This window comes from Homalodisca vitripennis, chromosome 4, assembly GCF_021130785.1.
Source record: "Homalodisca vitripennis isolate AUS2020 chromosome 4, UT_GWSS_2.1, whole genome shotgun sequence".
Classification (NCBI taxonomy): domain Eukaryota; kingdom Metazoa; phylum Arthropoda; class Insecta; order Hemiptera; family Cicadellidae; genus Homalodisca; species Homalodisca vitripennis.
Genome location: NC_060210.1, coordinates 128,021,129 through 128,040,708, shown reverse-complemented (window position 1 = coordinate 128,040,708; position 19,580 = coordinate 128,021,129). Strand labels below are relative to the sequence as shown.

The following is a 19,580-nucleotide window of genomic DNA, read 5'->3' as shown; positions in this document are numbered from 1 at the left end:
ATCTGCTGACTGACATTTACTTTTTACGTTGTGCCTGTTCTCAAAACCAAACCATTGGTTACGATTGTGTTTACGTTTGAGCCATTGGTCAGTTGCTTATTGTAAATCATTACTACAGTAAATTTCATATATACAATTTTTACAAGTATAGTGTTAGGCTGTAATACATTTTTACTCATTTATTTGTTATACATTTTATTTAAACAAAATTTAGGTTTTATTTCTGAACCAGATTACATCTTATAATTGAAAATAAACGTTTTACATACTTGAACATTAAAAGAGAAAAATCGAATCAATAATAGAATGCATCAATGATAATTTCAACTTATAATTAATAACAGTGTAATCAGTGGCAGTCTTAACTGCTATAAGTAAGATTACTTCTAGACCTATAAAATCAATCAAGTTAAGCAATAATGTAACTAATGTAAAAAAATATAATGCTGGACCATGTTATCAGTTATATAACCAGGTGATTTGTGGAGATTAAGACAACTTGTTTGTGTCTGTAGACCAACACCAACCTGTTAGTGGTGAATATCCTTATACTAAACATCTTAGAATTTTACTAACACAGATTTGTTTGAACTGTAAAAAACTGTGAATCAGGTCACTAAAGTTGGAATTAACTTCTCAATTTTAGTATGCAATTTGTCTGTGTTCTTTCAGTCATCACATGTCTAAATCATTTCATAATATTGTTAAACTTTCAGTATGGTATACAACAAAAGTGATGAGGAATGTTAACCCATTGCGGATCACTGACGAGCTGGGCTCGTCACGCGGCGGCCGGGCCTAACGAGCTCAGGTCGCAAAAGCGGTCTGCTTTAAATTTCCCTCCAAATAGTTCTTTTAATGTCTGATAGATCGGGCAATTGTTTTCACTTGTCTACTAAGAGTGTTTAACAACAGTCTACGTTTAGAGTTTTCAAAAGTTTTATAAATATCCTACAGATTGCAGTTGTATGTCGAAGTTGAAAAATCATTCGTATGAGTTTACTCTCTGCTTTTTAGCGCTTCTTATTGGGTGTTTTCCTAAGTTGTTATTATAATACTTTTGAGGTTAGTGACACAACTAAACGACGCAGACATACATATTGGCGGGTTTAGTCTAGACAATGGCGCGGATGTTGTAATCGCTTCGCCCGAGCCGTTTTATTTAGACTATGATTCAGACATCATCCCTGCCACCCCGGAACCTTGCTCGCGTGTTATCGTTCCTACATCACGGATACCCCAGCAGACCCATGTTCCATCTGAACGAATACCTTCACAGCTGAATATTCTAGTATACAATAGCGAGATCAAATCCAGATTGTCCTGTGCGATTTCAAGTCGACAGTTCTTTTGGTCTTCTGCCAGCAGCCGAGGAACAAATTTTGCCGAAACACAGTTCATTTTTAAATCTTCGTGTAAAATGTTACAAACGATGAATTTGGTATTCCTAAATCTCCTTCCAGCTTTCGGACAGTCAATCGACGGTTTTCATTAATTGCTGCACGAACACGTTCAACACTTTAAGCGTTTCTGGCCGTTGAAGGCCTGCCAGATCGGTCATTACTCTCCACTGATGTGCGGCCATTTTTAAACCGCGTAAACCACTCTTTTATTTGTGTATCGCCCACAGACACGTCACCATAAACTTTCCGTACCATAGTTATCGTCTCTGATGTTGAATGGCCAAGTTTTTGGCAAAATTTAATGCAAATGCACTGCTCAACACGTTCAGTCATATTGAAATGCGACGCACACACACGGCAGTACTGTACGGAACAGAGCGCTGTGACTCATTGAGTGACCGGATCGTATTCAATGCCTAATATGGGAAGGAGTAGGCTCGTCCCTCCCCTCCAATAACCGGTTCGAGCCGGTCGGTTTCGCCACGACCGCCTACTGGTCGGCGGTCGGATACTTTTTGGACAGACCTTGTAGCCAAAGGCATGAGGTCAAACAATAATTAAGCTATCTTGAGTATAAATATTCAGTGGAAAGTGTTTTTCTAAAAAGTACCCTAAAAGTTCAAATGCTCATGAGAGGGGGATTGGATGGTTCAAAACAAACACTCCTCAAAACAAAGGTCGTTGTCCTCTCAAAGCGGCCTTTGTTTGGATTTTTGACGTTCGGATTATTGACACTCTACTGTAATTGTAAACAAACAAAGTGTGTAAATATTTGAAACTTAACATATTATGAAGAGCGTATATAAAGTTTTATTTAACCCATCAACTTTTTTCCGTGTTGTTCTCATTAAGAGCAATAATTTTATGTGGATTATAAAGTCCAAAAATCTTTTAACACATCTTGAAAGGGTTCAGAAAAAGCCTGTTCACTATCAGCTCATTAAGATCAATAATTTTATGTGCCTGGGGAAAGTTTTAAAAGTTTCCTCATCAATTAAATCTGACACAGTTGAGTATTAATACATTTTTCACTTTGCAGCCAAAATCAGTTTGTTGGCTAACTGATAGTGCTGAGTCATGACTATTAGTTGTTTTACTGGATTTTAAAGTCCAAAAATCTTTTAACACTTTTTGAAAGAACTCAGAAAATGCTTGTTCACTATCAGCACATGTAGCTTTATGTTGTTTAATAAGCAATTTCAGCATCCTTCAAGAAAAAGTTTTCTGTGCCCTAAACAAAACGTTATGTAGGTAAGACATTTACGACACAATAATTTTCATCAAGATTAAAATTAATTTTGAAAAATGTTCTTTCCTTTTATACACAGATTCATAATGTGCAGTAATGACAGAAATGCCCTGGTCTCTTAATCTTCAACATCTGTTTGTCCTGTTGTAAATTATAAAGTCACATTTTGTAAATTCATTAAGTACAGTGAAACTCGGTATATTGTTTATCCACAAGATGCCACATGCCACTGCTATAAGTGGAAAACTATATAAGCAATCTCATTTTCATTGTTTTCCTTAAATCAAAGTTCTCACAGTTACACAATTATATGCACGCTTTATGCCTTCGATGCTTGTTGGTTCCGTCATTGAAGAGACCCTCCATAGCCAAGAGATATGCTTTGCAAAACTTGGCATGTACCAACTTGTAAACAACAGTAACAAGTGAAAGCAAGCAGCTTTCTTGCTCCTTTGAATATGATATGCCACTGAACAAACATACATCTCCCCAGACAAGGTTGGATCTCTAGGAGTTCCCAGCTTGATGCTTGATGGACACCCAGCAGTCACTCCTACAGCTCTTGAGTCCATTGTAGCCAACAATTATAGCAGTAAACAGTAAATTGCAAGTACACAAAAATATAAGTATATATTGATATATAGTATGATAGTCTAAAACATACTGTAGAAGCAGAAAATTGTAAAAGGATCAAATTCATAGCAGAAGGACATTTACAATAAAATGAACTAATTTTATTTGGTGGTGATAGGTTTTACCTTCCAAGTGATTTTCATGGAAATATGATGTATTAGCAGAAACATGTTACAAGCAGAAAACTTGAAATGAAGGACTTTTACAATGAAATGAATCAATTTTATTTGCTGAAGATTTTTAGCTTCCCAATAACTGTTGTGGAACATACTGCTTGAAAATGTTACAAGCAGAAAATGTTAATGAAGAACATGTTAAAAAAGATCAAGTTTTATTATTTGATGATGAATTCTAACTGCCAAATGACTTATGGAACCGAAAATTCTGCAGAAAAATTCTTCATGCTGCTCCAGTTAGCAACAATTTCAATAGATGTGCTCCATTGTTAAGACACACTATGGACACAGTTTTGGTGGTAGAGTTCAAATTAAACTACCTAACTTTTTCTCTTTTACATAGCAATGTTGCCAGCTATTGACATTACAATTTATCTCGGGCCTTGAAAAGCTGTGTATCTTCACTTTCTGAACATGCCTCAAATATGGTATTCTGACACTTTGTTGGTCCATCTGTTGTGATAGCATTTCCATTTGTCCTCTGCTGCAGGTATTGTGTAGTTCTGCATATTTCATTTGTCTGTGTTTGATTTCCTAATGTTTTATAAATTAATAAAAAGTGTATAATAAAAAAAAAATCTAATTTCAAGTAAGTTGCCAATTTGAATACTGTAGCAAATATAATATACATCATTATCTATAACAATATTTTCCATATTTAAATCTTGCCTGTTTACCAATACATGGTGGTGGGTTTTGTTCACAATGCTCAACTTTACCAATTAAGTTACTTATTTTAATTTATTTTGTACTAATGGGCAAGATGACATTTTGTACAACATTTTTCAATAGCTTGTAGTAAAGTAAATTGTAGTAAGTTTTTACCAAATACCGATGAACTTAAAGCGCAGTTGGTTATAATGGATTTTCTTATATTTTAATAAGTCTATTTTTAAACATTCACATCAAATTTAATCTGATCCATTAGGCACAACAAAACACATTGTACATGAAGGCATTATGTTTGTTTAATATATTTATTAATTGTCTTTCAACTTTGAAAGGATAACATGGTTTCGGTGATTTGTCACTGTTATACAGTGGAACCTTGATATATTGAAACAAGTGGAAATACACAACTTCAATATAACAAGTTTTGATATATCAAGGTTGTTTAGGAATGACTTCAATAAATAGAGGTTTAAAATTGTTCTGTTATTCATCATATTAAGATTAAATCAGCAGACTTTGATATATAGAAGTCCACAACATCAATAGTAATAATGTAGGCTTGATCATGAATACTTTATCGGGAAATGAATAGTGAGAAAAGGTTCGAGAGTATTCACTGATATACCAAACCAAGTGCAAAGGTGCAATGTCACTTTTTTCTTATATTTGGTATCCACAGCTTTTATAAGTCTTTATCTTTATCTCGGTAAGATAATCATTTTTGTTTTGCCATCGCACTTTCACACAAAATACTGTCACAACTGAAAATCTAACGTGCACAGTTCACCTTGACTGAAAATTTGCTTGAATCACAGTAACATCCAAATCAAAATGAGGGTGATACACCACTGGCGACAACAGAAAAAAAGGAGTTTTGGTGGTGGAGGTTTCAAGTCTCAACATGAAAAATACGGTACTGTATTTATGTTCATTGTGCTAGTAACCTGAAACTTCAATAAATATAAAGAGGATAACAGGAGGTAAAATTATAGGCAAATATTTGATACATTGAGGCTATTTACATTAAACCTTAGATATATTGAGATAAAATTAGCTGTAAACAACACATTCAAGGGAATAACAAAACTTATCAATTTATCAAGGAATCCGATATATTGAGGTTCTATATATCAAGGTTCCACTGAAACATTACATTTTAGCCCTGTTGTCTGTTCTCTTCTTTAAGTGTCAAAATTTAAGCCGTAACGTTAAGGCTCATCGAGGCATATCAGTGGAGGCTGAAGCTCCATTTAAATTGTGTACCATTTATGGTTACACAAAAAGATTTGTGTCTCCTAACTATTTCTAAGTAATAAGTACATATTTGTTTATTTCACATACAGGTCTGTTGTGAAGTATGACTGATGACCATTGCCATAATTTGTTCTTTTTTATTCTTGATTGCAAACTTATGTCTTAGCTTTTGGCATGTCAGCAATTGCATCTTTATCCTACAAATTCAAATTCAAATAATTGTATTTTTACAAGTATTGAAAAAAGTTACAATGGAGCTGTAATAACTACGCAGCCTTGTCAGCATTAAATACATATCGATTACGACGATAACAATTAGTAACTAGTGGAAATAAAATTATTAAAAAACAGGTACTAAAATAAAGGGTCAATGGACAAGCAATAACATATAGGCTGTACAAAATCGAGTAATAAATACTGAACATTATTAACAATCTAATAAATATTATATATTAAATAAATATTAAATATTTATAGATCTCTCTTCGGAATTTCTAACCGTAAACAAAATGTTCTTTGCACCAAAATCACAGAATTGTAGTTTTGAAAAAAAAATTATGGTTGCCTGTAAAGTCGGTTTTACGGGCGAAGATTTTACGTGACAACGTCTTTTTCTCGGTAGAATATAATATTTATTGATATGAATATTATTAAATTGCACAATAGGAACAAGGAATTGAATGAAAATAAGAATTGCACAAATTTTAACTATAGAAATATATTTTGTTTACTAAAACATTGTACATAATTTGAAATTAATTAAAATTTGTTATTGTAAATGGTAAAGTTGAATAAAACATTTACTAAAATTGGAATTTGAAATTCTTGCTAAACAAAGTTAAATTCTAACTCCGCGCGTGGTGATTGGTCGGTTTAGTTCGTTTGTTTGGTCGCACTGTTATGACAGGTTAGAGGTTATAATTTGTTATTTTAAATGTTTGACTAGCAATACGCGCTGTTTCTTCTCAATCGACTGAATTACGATTGATTGCAGAGTGATTTAAACTAATAATTTACTTAACACTATCAACATTTGTCAATAGTATGACATAACCTATAAACTCAGTTTCTCAACTTTTGTGTCAATCTAACAATTTATCAATCAATCATAGTTTACGATAATGAAATATCAGTGTACAATTATTTACCTTTATTGTTGTAGTTGTTGTAAATGACGAATCTAAGCACTCCACATTTTCACGAATAAACATAGTTATCTGCTTTATCCCGTGCGGCGGACCCACAGTTATCTGCTTTATCCCGTGCGGCGGACCCACTGGACGGGCATCGTAACGTTACCGGGCGTTACACTTTTTCATGAGTGACTCCGAGCCGCAACCTAATTTAAGACGTTGTCACGTCAAAAAACTCTTCTACTGCAAAAGCATGATTAACTTCTGACCATGTCATAGTATTGATTAAATATTAGTGAAAAATGTGACCACCCTGACTCCTCTTGCTCGTCTTTTGATAATGCTATGGTGGCCTCTCTATCCATAATCATTCGTTATAGAAAATCGTCCTTTAATACTTTTCTACATTTATTTAATAGCAGATTATATATTTTCAGTTTCTCAGTTACAATTAATTTTATTTGCATATCTGTTGAATTTTCACCTGAATGTTGATTTTTATTTATATTTTACATGTTTAGGAGAGGTATATTAGCCTTTGAACTTACAAGATTTGTATAGTTTATTCAATATTTTTAAAACTCCTATATTTTATAAATAGGCTATGTCACAGTAAGTATATATAATTAGTATAATCTGAAAATAATTCACTCTATTTTCTAAAAATTACGGATGATTGTCACTGTCCAAACATAAGGTTGTTATGTTCTCTCTCGCAAATTGTTATTATTGTATTACAATCTATTGATCAATTGCCTTGTTTATAAATTACAATCAAAGCCAATTAACCCTCAAGTACTGGCATGGGGTGTTTTCAGACCCCCGCCGTGTTAAATCTAGAGACAACAACTGGAAGGGTTTAGCTGCAATGCTGTGCTTATCAGTAGTTCCAAGTTAACTCATACGTGATCTGTTAAAAGTGGTTTTCGTCAGTTCACGTCACTTTGCTGCAGTGAAAAGAGGATTCAAAATGCCATGTGGTATTGTTAGATCCCCGTACCCGTACCGGTATATGTGTTTTGTTGCTGTTGATCTTCTCCATGTAATTAATTATCATTGTAAAGTGATTTTCTTGATTTATTTGCTGTCGTATTTAGAGTTTACAGTTTTGATAATGGATTGAAAAGAGAAGAAATTAAGCCAGAATTAGGCAATATTTCTAAAAATATGCAATTAAGTTGAAAATTTTCATTTTGAGCTGGAATCAATCATGATGAAGAGGACGATATCAATGCTTCTAACCATGACACTAATTCTACTACAGATGACAAGGAGGAAGGAAATTGAATTTGCAATGTTAAAACCATAAGCCGTGAGACAACCTGTCATTGCTCATAATCTGAAATATATACGGCAGTCTGCAAAGAAGATTGCACAAGTTCAATTGGAGGAAGGACAGCAAGAAAGCAAATGTGAAAAAAAGAAAGTTCAATGCTTAGTGTATTCAAGGAACAGGAATATAAAAACAAGTACTTCCTTTGCAAATTGTAGTAAACCAATAAGGATAAAGCACTTAAAATATTGTTTTTGAAGAATGCTTGAAACCCGAAGCTGAATCAGAATAAGGACTAATTTTATAATTTTCTGCATAAGCAATTCATTAATATTTTAAATATTGCTCTTAATTATAAGCAAGGAATTTGGTAAATAAAAAAATGTATACAAAATATATGTGTGTGTTATTCTTTGTGTAAAAAAAGCATATTTTAAGTTTCCAAAATTTAGGTAATTTTATGTAAGCAAAATAATAAATGTACTATTATAAACCAAAATAAAACATTGAAAATACACTCTCAATGTTACTTTTCATTTTTACAACTTTAAGAATGTTGCATGGTATTTTCATTTTTGCTTAACCAATTTATTCAAAACTGTTACTTTTTTACGAAAACTTTTAAGGATTGGAAAGAATGCATGTAAAATATATAAAAAATCTGGTAAAAATACTTCAAGCATTCATGTAATAATTTAATACAGCGAACATTATTATAAAACAATAATAATATTGAACAAAGTATTTTGGTATGTTTATTAAACATTTACTAAAAAAGGAGTCTGGCAGTAATGGTGTCATTATATAACCATGCCAGTACTTAAGGGTTAAACACATTTAGAACATTTTCTTGATTCACTTTCCAGGAAGCGTTTGTTCAAAATAAAGCAACTCATTTCTTGAAGATGAATCTATCTTACCAGATAACTTTAAGGTCACAGCAATTAGATAGCTAGAATTGAGATAAGTCTATCTATTTATTCCTCAGTATATAACTGACGAGTTGATTTAGTAACACTATTATTTTACTATGTGACTCTGGAAAGAAATCATATTTAGATTGCCATTTGATTCAAGTATATTTAAAAATGTGATGTAAACTTTTAATACATTATGTTAAACCTTTGATGATTAATTTTGAATCTCAGGCCAGTTATGTACACTACAATGTTTCTGCCATGATCCTAAATCACGGTATTCCAGGTATCTCTTTCCGGCCCTTACCTAATACCTTCCGGTAATAAAATACTTTTATTTTTTTGAAAACTTTAATAACAATATGGTGCTATAAACTGAAACAATACAATAAGTTTGTAAGGTCTTACTTGTCTGAAAGGCTACAAGCAGTTTATTATTTAGGCCATTTTTCACAATACTTAAATGTAAGAACTGGTGTCCCACAGGGCTCAATCCTGGGCCCAGTATTTTTCATCACTTACATAAATGATTTACCTGGTTGTATTACTACTAACCATGCGAGCTCTTATATGTTTGCTGATGACCTAGCTGTACAAGTTAAATGTAATAATATTTTATTTGCTAAAGATGTTCTTTCTAATATTAGTGACACTATCGAAGACTGGTCAGCTGCCAATTCACTCTGTCTTGATACAGATAAAACCCAGACTCTAGAATTTTGTTTAAAACCGTCTAGACAACAGAACGTTGACTATGTGAAATTCTTAGGAGTTATTCTTCAAAGTAACATCAAATGGGATAGGCACATTGAAATGTTATGCAATAAAGTGTCTAAGGGTATTTTTATATTAATTAGGCTAAGATATATTGTAACTACAAACATCCTCATTACTGTCTACTATGCATACCTTCATAGTTTCTTATCTTATGGAATTATTGTATGGGGCAATGATTGTAACACAAAAAAATTATTAATTTTACAAAAACGTGCTATTAAGATTATAGCTAATGTAAACATAAGGACTCACTGTAAACCTTTATTTAAAAAGTATGGTATTCTTACAGTACCTGCACTTTATATTTTAGATTGCCTATTGTATATAAAAAGAAATTTACATGCCATACCTACAAATAGATCTGTACATAACCATATGACTAGAAACTCAAATTCTCTTAGAATATCTCAATGTAGTCTTAAAACTACTTTAAATTGTTTTGCTGAAACAGGCATTAAACTCTACTACTCTCTTCCTTCTCATCTTAAATCTCTTGAAATTAATTGTTTCAAGATTAAAGTGTAAAGAAGCTATTGATTAATATCAGCCCATATGACATCAGTGATTATTATGCTGTAATTGGATAGATACTTGTTACTAGGCCTAGGCAATGCATATAATAGATGATAGTTCATGTAAAAGAATAGTTCACTGAATTTGAATTTGAATCCTTTTTACAGCCATCAGGAGTTATTTTGGAGTTAGTCCAATTGCATTTTGAGAATTCTTTACTCTTTGATGTTGTGTGTTGATTTGATGTTGTTTTTCTTGTTATTTTAAATGAGTTTTAACCGCTATAACCGCTTGTTGTTATTTATTTGTTGTTTTGTTAGTTTATTTATAAATATTTTATTAATTGTTGAATTTTAGTTTTGTTGATTAATTCCATTGTTTTACGTGTTTTAATTGTCATTTAATTGAAGTAATTTATATTAACCAATTGATGGCGTTATTTTAACAACTATTTTCACACATTAACGTACAAAAATTATCAAATTATAAAAAAATTTGAATTTAAAATGTAATAGTTTATCTGTAATTTAACTTATAGTATATCTATATCTATAAGCATATCTAGACTTGGCGTTGTGCTGCAATACTGACGTTGTTAATACTTGTAAAAAGTCTTAAAACAATAAATTGATTGAAACATACATTTTAGAAAACAAATATTTTTTTACTTGTTAGTTCCAAAACAGATATGCTTAATAAAGCAAAGAAAACTATATTAAACAAGTTATCATTATATTTACTTTATAAACTAAAATTTATAGGAAGTTATAATTCTCTGAAGTAGTCTCTAAAATTAAAATATAATGAGTTATTTACATTTTAACTGACTTTATCTTTGTATTCAGTACTGAAACACATGATAATTGCAATAATCTGCACATAACAACTTATAATTTCCAATGTATTTAATTTTATATATTTTAATTTTAGTTATCAACATTTTCTCAGATGTAATACACTATTTTTTTTAACTGTTTGTATGCATTACTTTGTTTTCCATGAGGTTTATTTATTATACTAAGTTTTCTCTATCCTCATTGGCTAAACCAATTTGGAATTCACTAAGTAGTGTACAGTACAAACCAATTAGAAGCCTGGAACTGATACCATTGACTGTTCCACTTATCAAGGCATAGCTGTGACCTTGGCTGGCCATAGCCAGTTGTTTGTTAGTATTTGTCATAATATACACAATACAGGTATTCTAGCTTACTTTGTAAATTACAGTTTATTAAATATGTCACACTAGTGTTGCATCTGTTTTAGTATATTGAATTCATATGACTAAAACATTGTACATTTGTTAGTTAAAGATATTTATATGTGATCCCAATTAACAGTCAGGAATAAAATGTGTTATTGTAGTATATGTTTACACTTATAATTGTGTTTTTTTTTTAAATTTAACATATGCTATATGCATATCAAACATTATGATGGATTACTTTAATGAATCAAAATTTTAGTTTGCATTAATCTAGATTTAGATACTCAAAACAGAAATGTATCTATTAGAGAACATTTTATATTTTTCATGTTCTTATCGTAAGGTGTGATAAATAAAAAATTAAGTATTTGCACTTGTAAAATAACAAACAGCTAAAATAGCTCAAAACAACATAAATGTTAGGTTATGTTCAAGAGTGGTGTGTGGAAGTTTGATGTTATATTTAATATAATCTGCTGTCAGTAAACAGACGTTTTGAGAATGTGCAAATATTACTGATTTCCAGGTAACTGAACATTTAAATAATAAAATAGATAATTTTGTAAGATACAATTATATAATAAATAACATTTATATATTTTTGTTCTGAGATGTCGCTTATACTAAACTGTAAATAATATAAAAAATGGAAAGGCTGTCACGGGACTGACGGACAGAAGTGACTATTTCTTATAACGGGCAGTGTTTTTATGAATATAAAAAAGTGTTTTATGTTTTCTTTTTCATATATATATATATATATATATATATATATATATTTTGTGATTCAATATTTATTGAAATTATATAATATATATATGGAAAAAGTATCTTTCATAATTATTAAATGGTTATTTTCTATTAATTTTATACATATTTATATATTTTATACATTTTACATTTTTTTACAAGGATTACCGACAATAATACATTTTATATACATAATATTATTTTTTATATATTATTCTATATATTATTCAGTATAATTTTCACTACAATCTACTTTTTTCTTCAAAATGAAATTATGAACAATTATGACAATTGTAGATTCTGGATCCGAATCTTGCTAAATATCTTGTAAACACGGCATCTATTGTACCATATCTCGCTGTACTTATATTTTTTTTTTCGTTTGACATTGTTAAATTCAATTTATCCTTTAAAACGTCAATTAATGATTTCTACGTCTTTCACAAAAATTTGCATTACAAATCTGTTTAAGTTACGTAATTTTTTAAAAAGTGAAGATAAAAAACATGCTTAAATTTTTTTAAAGTGAAGATAAAAAACATGCAAAACATACATTCATAGCCCTTCAAGAGAAATAGTCATTTCAACAAGGAGCGATAGTAACCTCTCACTTGCACGCTTTGATAGCCACTGAACGGAAAAAAGAAAACGCACTGACATCATAATGGCCGCGATAGCCTAATCCCTAATGGCTACAGAGCGAACATGCGTGATGTTCTTGTGGGGGTAGCAATGTAAGGTACCCGTTGGCATTCATGAACAAGTCTTCTGGAATATTATCTCACTTATGGTAATGGATAAATATTCTAGAAGGCCTGATCACGAATGCCTTCGGCCATCACTACCGACCATTATCTACTAACACAATCAATAACAGACCAACTTGGCATTACTGACAGGCGTACAATGTACCTGTAACTTCCTCAATGATTCTCTAAAATGCCTTTCCAGCACTTAAAAGACTTTTCCAATGATTATTCTGTTCTTTTAAATAACATCTCAGTATGAAAAAATTTAAAGATGATAATATAATCTTATTCAATTACCACATTAGGTGCCAACTTAGGTTTTATGAAAAAGATTTAAAGAAACATAGTGATGAGCTGAGAGCTCAAATGCAAAATTGTCAGGATGGAGCTCTAGTTATCTAGTGATTGTAGTACATTATACTGGAAATTTCTCAAATTAAAAATATATTAATTCTGTGTCTACAATATTATTTTTATAGCTTTATTAATGTGCCATGTGTATATATATATATAATACAATTTGAATCAAAACTATCAGAGTTTTTTTAAAATTTTGCTTTGTTGGGTAAACACTTGAAGTATTTAATATGTCAAAAACAAAAAAAATTATAACATAGTTGTTTGATTCACATTTCTAACTGGTTTTCATATCGTGCAAGTGTATAGAGCGTTAGCTACATGGAGGGCAGCAAGCACACAGATAAGGAGGGGTGGAAACATGAAAGGAAGAAAATAATAATAAATACAGTAATAATAATTTTAACACTTTGAGTACTGACCCAAAGTCAAAGTCAAAATCTCTTTATTTACAATTTCATTGAGAAGTGTAATGGCGTCAAAAGTTACAATGGTTATGGATAAAGTAAGGGTACAATACATCATTCATTTCGGTTGTAGAAATTCTTCCAAGGTGTAGAAAGGTCTGGTCACCATCCATCTGTTCAGTGATGTCTTCAAATTCTTCCCCTTCTGAGCCTTGATGTCGACTGGTAGAGCATTGAACAGCTTTCGTCCCATGTAAGATGGCTTCTTTCCATACAGTGACAGATGGTGCGCTGGCAGGATGTAGTTACCAGCATGTCGAGTGTTATGGTGGTGTACATCTGTTCCTCGAGGGAGTTCATTCCTATCGGCGAAAAGGACCACTTCCTGTATGTATAGAGCCACAACCGTCATGATTCCAAGATCTTTGAAGCCCTCACGACAGCTGTCCCTGGGCCCCAGACCCTTGAGAGCTCTTATAACTTTTTTCTGAGCAACAAGAACTCTTTGTAAGTTGGTAACAGTTGTGCCTCCCCATACAGCAATTCCGTATCTGAGGTGGGATTCAAAAAGGGCATAATAAGCTGTTTTTGCTGTGTTTATGTCGCTGATGTGGTGAATTCTTTTGGTGACAAAGAGGCCGGTGTTTAACTTCTTGCACAAGTTATCAACGTGGTGAGTCCATGAGAGAGTTTCATCTATTGTCAGTCCAAGGAATTTTGTGTGTGATTCTATGTCAACCTCTGGCAATGCTGCAACTTCATCCTTTCTTCTACCGAATGCCATTTGCTTAGTCTTGGTCATGTTGACCACTAAGTCATTTAAGTGACAGTACTGATAAGCTATGTTTAGTGCTGTGTAAGAGCTCATATGAAGACCCCGGTTTTCATATCTTTCAATAGAATGCTCGGGGTTTTTAGTGATTTAAGTCATTAATAAAAATATATTATACATGCATAAAAAGTGTTTACATATCGTTCTTTATTGCTTTATTTTGATTTAATTGTTAATTGCACAAGTTTTAACTGTCTGGACATGTTTTATTGCAAACAATATAACCTGAATAGAGTGTTTAAAATGTGTGGAAACACCTTAATATTTCTTTAACCTTAGCAGATAAAATGTACAAACATTTACAATTTCTTATGGGTTATCTGAACTACCTTATCTGAATAACCATAACATGTTTACATTGGAGGGATGGCGTGTGGGGAGTGTCTTGAAATCTTGAATGCAATCCTGGGTCAATGTGGATATCATTTTAGAGTTATTTGTTATTAGAACATATTGCATCAAGTCATTCTTCAAAACCTATTATTCATTACATGATAGTGACTGTTGAAATAATATAAATATTGAACCTTTAAACGGCCACCATTTTGTATAGGATAAATGTTTTAGGAATCACACTATCAGAAAATATATCACTTTGAGTACTGAATTTCGTAAAAGTATATAAACTTTGAATATTAAATTTTGATTTCAAAAGAAATATAAATGTAATTTGTACTATAAACCAATCAGATTTTTCTTTCAGTTTTTATCGCTGCCCCACATGACATTGATGTTTTCACTTACTGCAGACTAACATAGACATCTAGGGCTGAAAGTGTTAAGTAATAATTGTTAATGAATTTGTAACAAAATTAAATTTTGTTTTACAGTAAAAACATATTATTTATTTAGTACTATTAGGAGCGTACAATTTTTGGTTGGTCTGTACCTACCAATCCAACTTAGACTGGGTACAGCAATAAACAGTATTGTAACTTGAATCTTGGCATAAATGTCTAGATATTGCATTAAGGGGATAACTTATTTAATATGTCTTGTTTTGCTTCAATAATCATTAAAGTTAATTTTTTAGCTCAGACTGAATCTGAGGTCAACTGAAACCATGAGGTCTCTCTCTGCCTATTTTGACTGATATATGATGGAAAAGAGCCTCTCTAATTTTTATCTTGCTAATCTATTAATAATGAACAGAGCCTTGACTTGTTTAGCCAATCGCTGTGTTTAGTATGAGAGCATCATCTTCAGTAATCATAAGATTCTGCTCTGTGGTTTTTGTGAGTATTTTAAAGTGACATGCTGGATGATTGAGTCTCTGGCTGTTTTGGAATTCACTTGAATCTTTGTGAGGAATACTGCTTGAGGGTCATTGTTCAATTATCACAATGAGTATTCAAGTCAATTATTTATTTGCACATTACATTTGTTAGATTGTTACGAAAGTAACAACAATCATCATAACTAAATATGTATATCAATAATAATTACTTTTAACACATAACACCCTTAACTAAAATGCATAATCAACAAAATTAATTTCAAATTTATGCATTTTAAAATAAATAAACATATACATTAATAAATAGTTATTAAGAGTAATTTGGATAGTAGCTCCATTTGAGAATAAGGAATTTTTGTAAGTACTGATACTCTATAAGCAACTTCCAGATGAATATTATTTTGGTTGGCTGAGCATTAGCAAATACTATCACTCAACCGGCTGGAAAAGTCTCGAGAATGAATTGACTTGAAACTTTGCATGATGGCAACAAAAAAGTTTCAGAATAAATTTGTAAGCAAACAGTACAATTATGTGACATTCTAAAACAATTAGATTATATTTTTAAGAAACATTTGATCGGTAGACTTTAAATTTTGCAAGAAATTTCATTTCTATATGGAAAAGAATGATTTTAATGGTGCCTGTTCTTCCAGGTATTTGGCTGAGCATCATTGAAGCTTATTACTCAGTAGTTGGCACAATTTTCTGCCTTCCCAAAAGTTATTATTAAAGACTTTTCTTTGTATGATTGTCTGTCTGTGTATCTTAAGTTTGCATGCAACTTCATCGAAGTCTATTATGCAATGTGTTCTGGCATATTCCTGTCCTTTGATAGACATTTTAAATTTGGTAGATGGTAAATTAATCAAGCATAGATTGATTTGATTTTTAACTCAAATATATACATATATAAAACAAGAATAAAAATTGAAAGTATACATAAATTGATTATTTCCTTTAATATCCTAAAAAAGAGACTAATTAAAAAAAACATCTTAAATACTTAAATTTCAAGCTTCATTAGTTATTGTAATTACAACACAATATCAAAGACTTTGTATTGCATAATAAGATAGAAAAATAAAACAAATTTGACAAAGAGTCTTGTCCAGAGAGTTTTCTCATGATATTCACATTATTCATGAGAAAAAATATTTCAATAATAGATATATTAATTTTGAATAATGTTCTTCTTGTGTACAATGTTAAATCAATTTGTAAAATCTTTAAAATGGGAGAAATCACAATAATTTCTATACTCATGGTTAAAGTTAGACTCCTATATTTTCCAGGATTATTTGGTACTATATTAAATTTATGCTGTGTGTTTTTAAATTTAGTGATAGTTTAACACAGTGAACAGAAAGCAAAGTAATGTGAAAAAAGTGACAGAATACTTACTCTTCAAAACAAAAACAAAATATAGAAACCTTGAAACTGTTTTATCAATGTAGTGGTTTTATGGAAGATATATGGTTGTAATGTATTTATGAGGGTTCAGAGGTGAAAAAATACATGTTCTGGGAATTGTATTAAGTTACACATTATTAACGTTTCTGTGTTTTTTACAAATATTTTTCTGTTGTATAAACATTTTTATATACACATCACCCTCGACTACATACAATTAGTTGTTTCACTTTGTATTCACTCATAAAGTATATTATGCGAAGACAAAACAATTTTTTATGATGTTTCAGAATGGCTCAGCACAAACAATTTATCATAACACCAGAGACTTGTGTAGATGACATGTTAAATGGTGTACAAGCAACGTATCCTGGACTTTCTGTGGATATAAAGTCAAGAGTAATATTCCATGCCCAGGTAAACTGAGTGCTATTTTCTAATTCTTTTAAATTCTGTTTAAAGTTTGTTATTGACAATGGATGATTTAAAATTTTATTCCAAATTTAATTTATTTCAAAGTGGAAATATATTAAATTAAATGTGGAAGAATAAAAATTGTCTTTTGTATTAAAACATTCCACACTGTTGATTTGATGGAAAATTTGTGTGGGCTTAAAATACACTAATTTTGCCTTAAACGCTTTATTTAAGGCAAAGTTAAGGAAATTTTCAGATTTATATATATATTTTTTGTTTTACAAAAAAGAAGAGGCCTATTCTTTTTTAAGCCTTATTCTGGTGGTCCTCATGAGCTATTGGCCTGTGCGGCGATCTTATCAAACAAAACAATATGGGGGAGAGTTGGTACAGTACAAGGTCTGATGGTACTGATAATAGTGCTTCAGTAAAGGACAGGATTTGAACTTACGCTATCTCTAACTCAGAGATACTTACTATTACTTTTTCTTTTTCTTTTAAAGTATCTAACTATTGGAGAAGTTTTCTTCTAGGAATGATTTTACTGTAATTTCGAAAATCACTTATTCATGAACAATATTATTTGTTACAGTGGCATAACTAAGGGGGGGGGGAGATAAAACACCCCCAAAAGCCCACTAAATAAAAAAACATGCAGTAGCAATCCAACTTGTTTAAAATACACCACTGAAATTCCATCTCTTCAGTGTGGTGCTCTTCAATCACATTCATTCTCCCCCCACCCACTGGTAAGCTAGTTCCAATTAAAACTGAAAAGATATCAAGAGAATATGTATCTACAGTAGAACCCCTCATATCCGGCCACCACGGGACCGAGCCCCTGGCCGGATAACGATTCGACCGGATAAACCAACCTACAGTACACAGCACTTGACGAAACAAAACAATTGTACTGTACTGTACTAACCGCACTGGAAATAATCAACGAACTGTTTACAGGTTTAACCTATTAGCTCAAATGAGGACAACACAGGAAAATGTAACAAATAGATACACCAAAATAACGCAAGAGTCGTGGGAGACTAGTGCGTGCAACTGCGCGTCTGCAAGCCGTGGTAAATAAATTTCGATATTGGCTTCCGGGAAGTGGCCGGATAAACCGAGGTGCGGTAAAACCGAGGCCGGATATGAGGGGTTCTACTGTATTTAACTTTTTATAGAAGAAGAGATCCCTACCAAATAGAGTGCGATGTTAGTTTCACATAATATTGGACCTCATGCTGCAACATTGAATGGTGTTAATTTGCAAAGCACTGTTCATCATTCAAATTTAATGAAGTGAAAAGAAGAGACGTCATCATGATCTCATAATTTGCAGGAGCCTCCAAATAACAACGGGAGAGTGGGTCTGCTGTCAGGAGGCGGGTCAGGACACGAACCTTTCGCCGCTGGTCAGTATTGTAAATAGTCTTATGTTAACGCTATCTGTTATGTATTATTTTAGTAATATGAACTGAGAATATTTATATTTTGTAATTAAATACATTACAATCTGTTAATTTAACCACAACTCAATGCTTAGTTAAAGATGTTCTAAAGTTGAAAAGTGTGAAACTTTATTTCAATTATGAATAATCAATATTATTAACAAAATAATGCAGTCAATATTTCAAAAACTGTTTGAGATAAAAAAAAACTTGTCTATAACAATAATTTTAGTCAATCTAATAAGCATTCCTAAACAATTTTAGTTTTTTTCTGTGGGTTTATAAATAACGAAGTTGTGAATTTATTTAAAGATTTAAATGGCCACCATATTGAAACAAAATGGTGTACCAAGCTGGCTGTTGAGCTTAGTTGAGATAAATTATTAGATCAATTTTTTTTACCAACTTTTAACTTTTTTGGAAGTTATAGTTTTCATAAGCCACATTATGTATATTATAAATAATGTTAAATGAAACAAAGAAGCCTTCAAACAGATGTAATATATTAAATATATATTACATATATATATATACATGTAATATATATATACTGGTGAAGTTATGCATAAATTTTCAGGAAGTGCTACCATGAGGGCTATTGCAATAGGTTGATTTTGTAGACAAAATCAACATAAAACATAAATTAAATATACGCTGTTAGCAAATTGCTTATCAGTCAAATACAACAGTTCACCAGCACCTATCCGTTTTTAAACATATTGACTTAATGATTGATCAGACCAAAGGCCACTGCAGATCGATT

The 19,580-nt window shown here is 31.5% G+C and overlaps 1 protein-coding gene across 4 annotated transcripts in view; it reads left to right on the top strand.

The window, feature by feature from the left end:
- The window catches only part of LOC124360133 (triokinase/FMN cyclase-like), a 38,626-nt gene that overhangs the window by 4,058 nt on the left and 14,988 nt on the right, over nt 1–19,580 (top strand). Inside the window, exons 1-3 of one of the 4 annotated variants that reach the window (XM_046813481.1) lie at nt 8,807–9,030; nt 17,243–17,369; nt 18,709–18,781. In XM_046813481.1, coding sequence (XP_046669437.1) covers nt 8,921–9,030; nt 17,243–17,369; nt 18,709–18,781 — 310 coding nt within the window. In that variant the 5' untranslated portion in view covers nt 8,807–8,920. Of the gene's footprint in view, nt 1–8,806; nt 9,031–11,084; nt 11,200–11,407; nt 11,734–17,242; nt 17,370–18,708; nt 18,782–19,580 lie in introns of those variants that run through there. The other 3 variants (XM_046813483.1, XM_046813482.1, XM_046813484.1) reach the window with 3 other exon arrangements.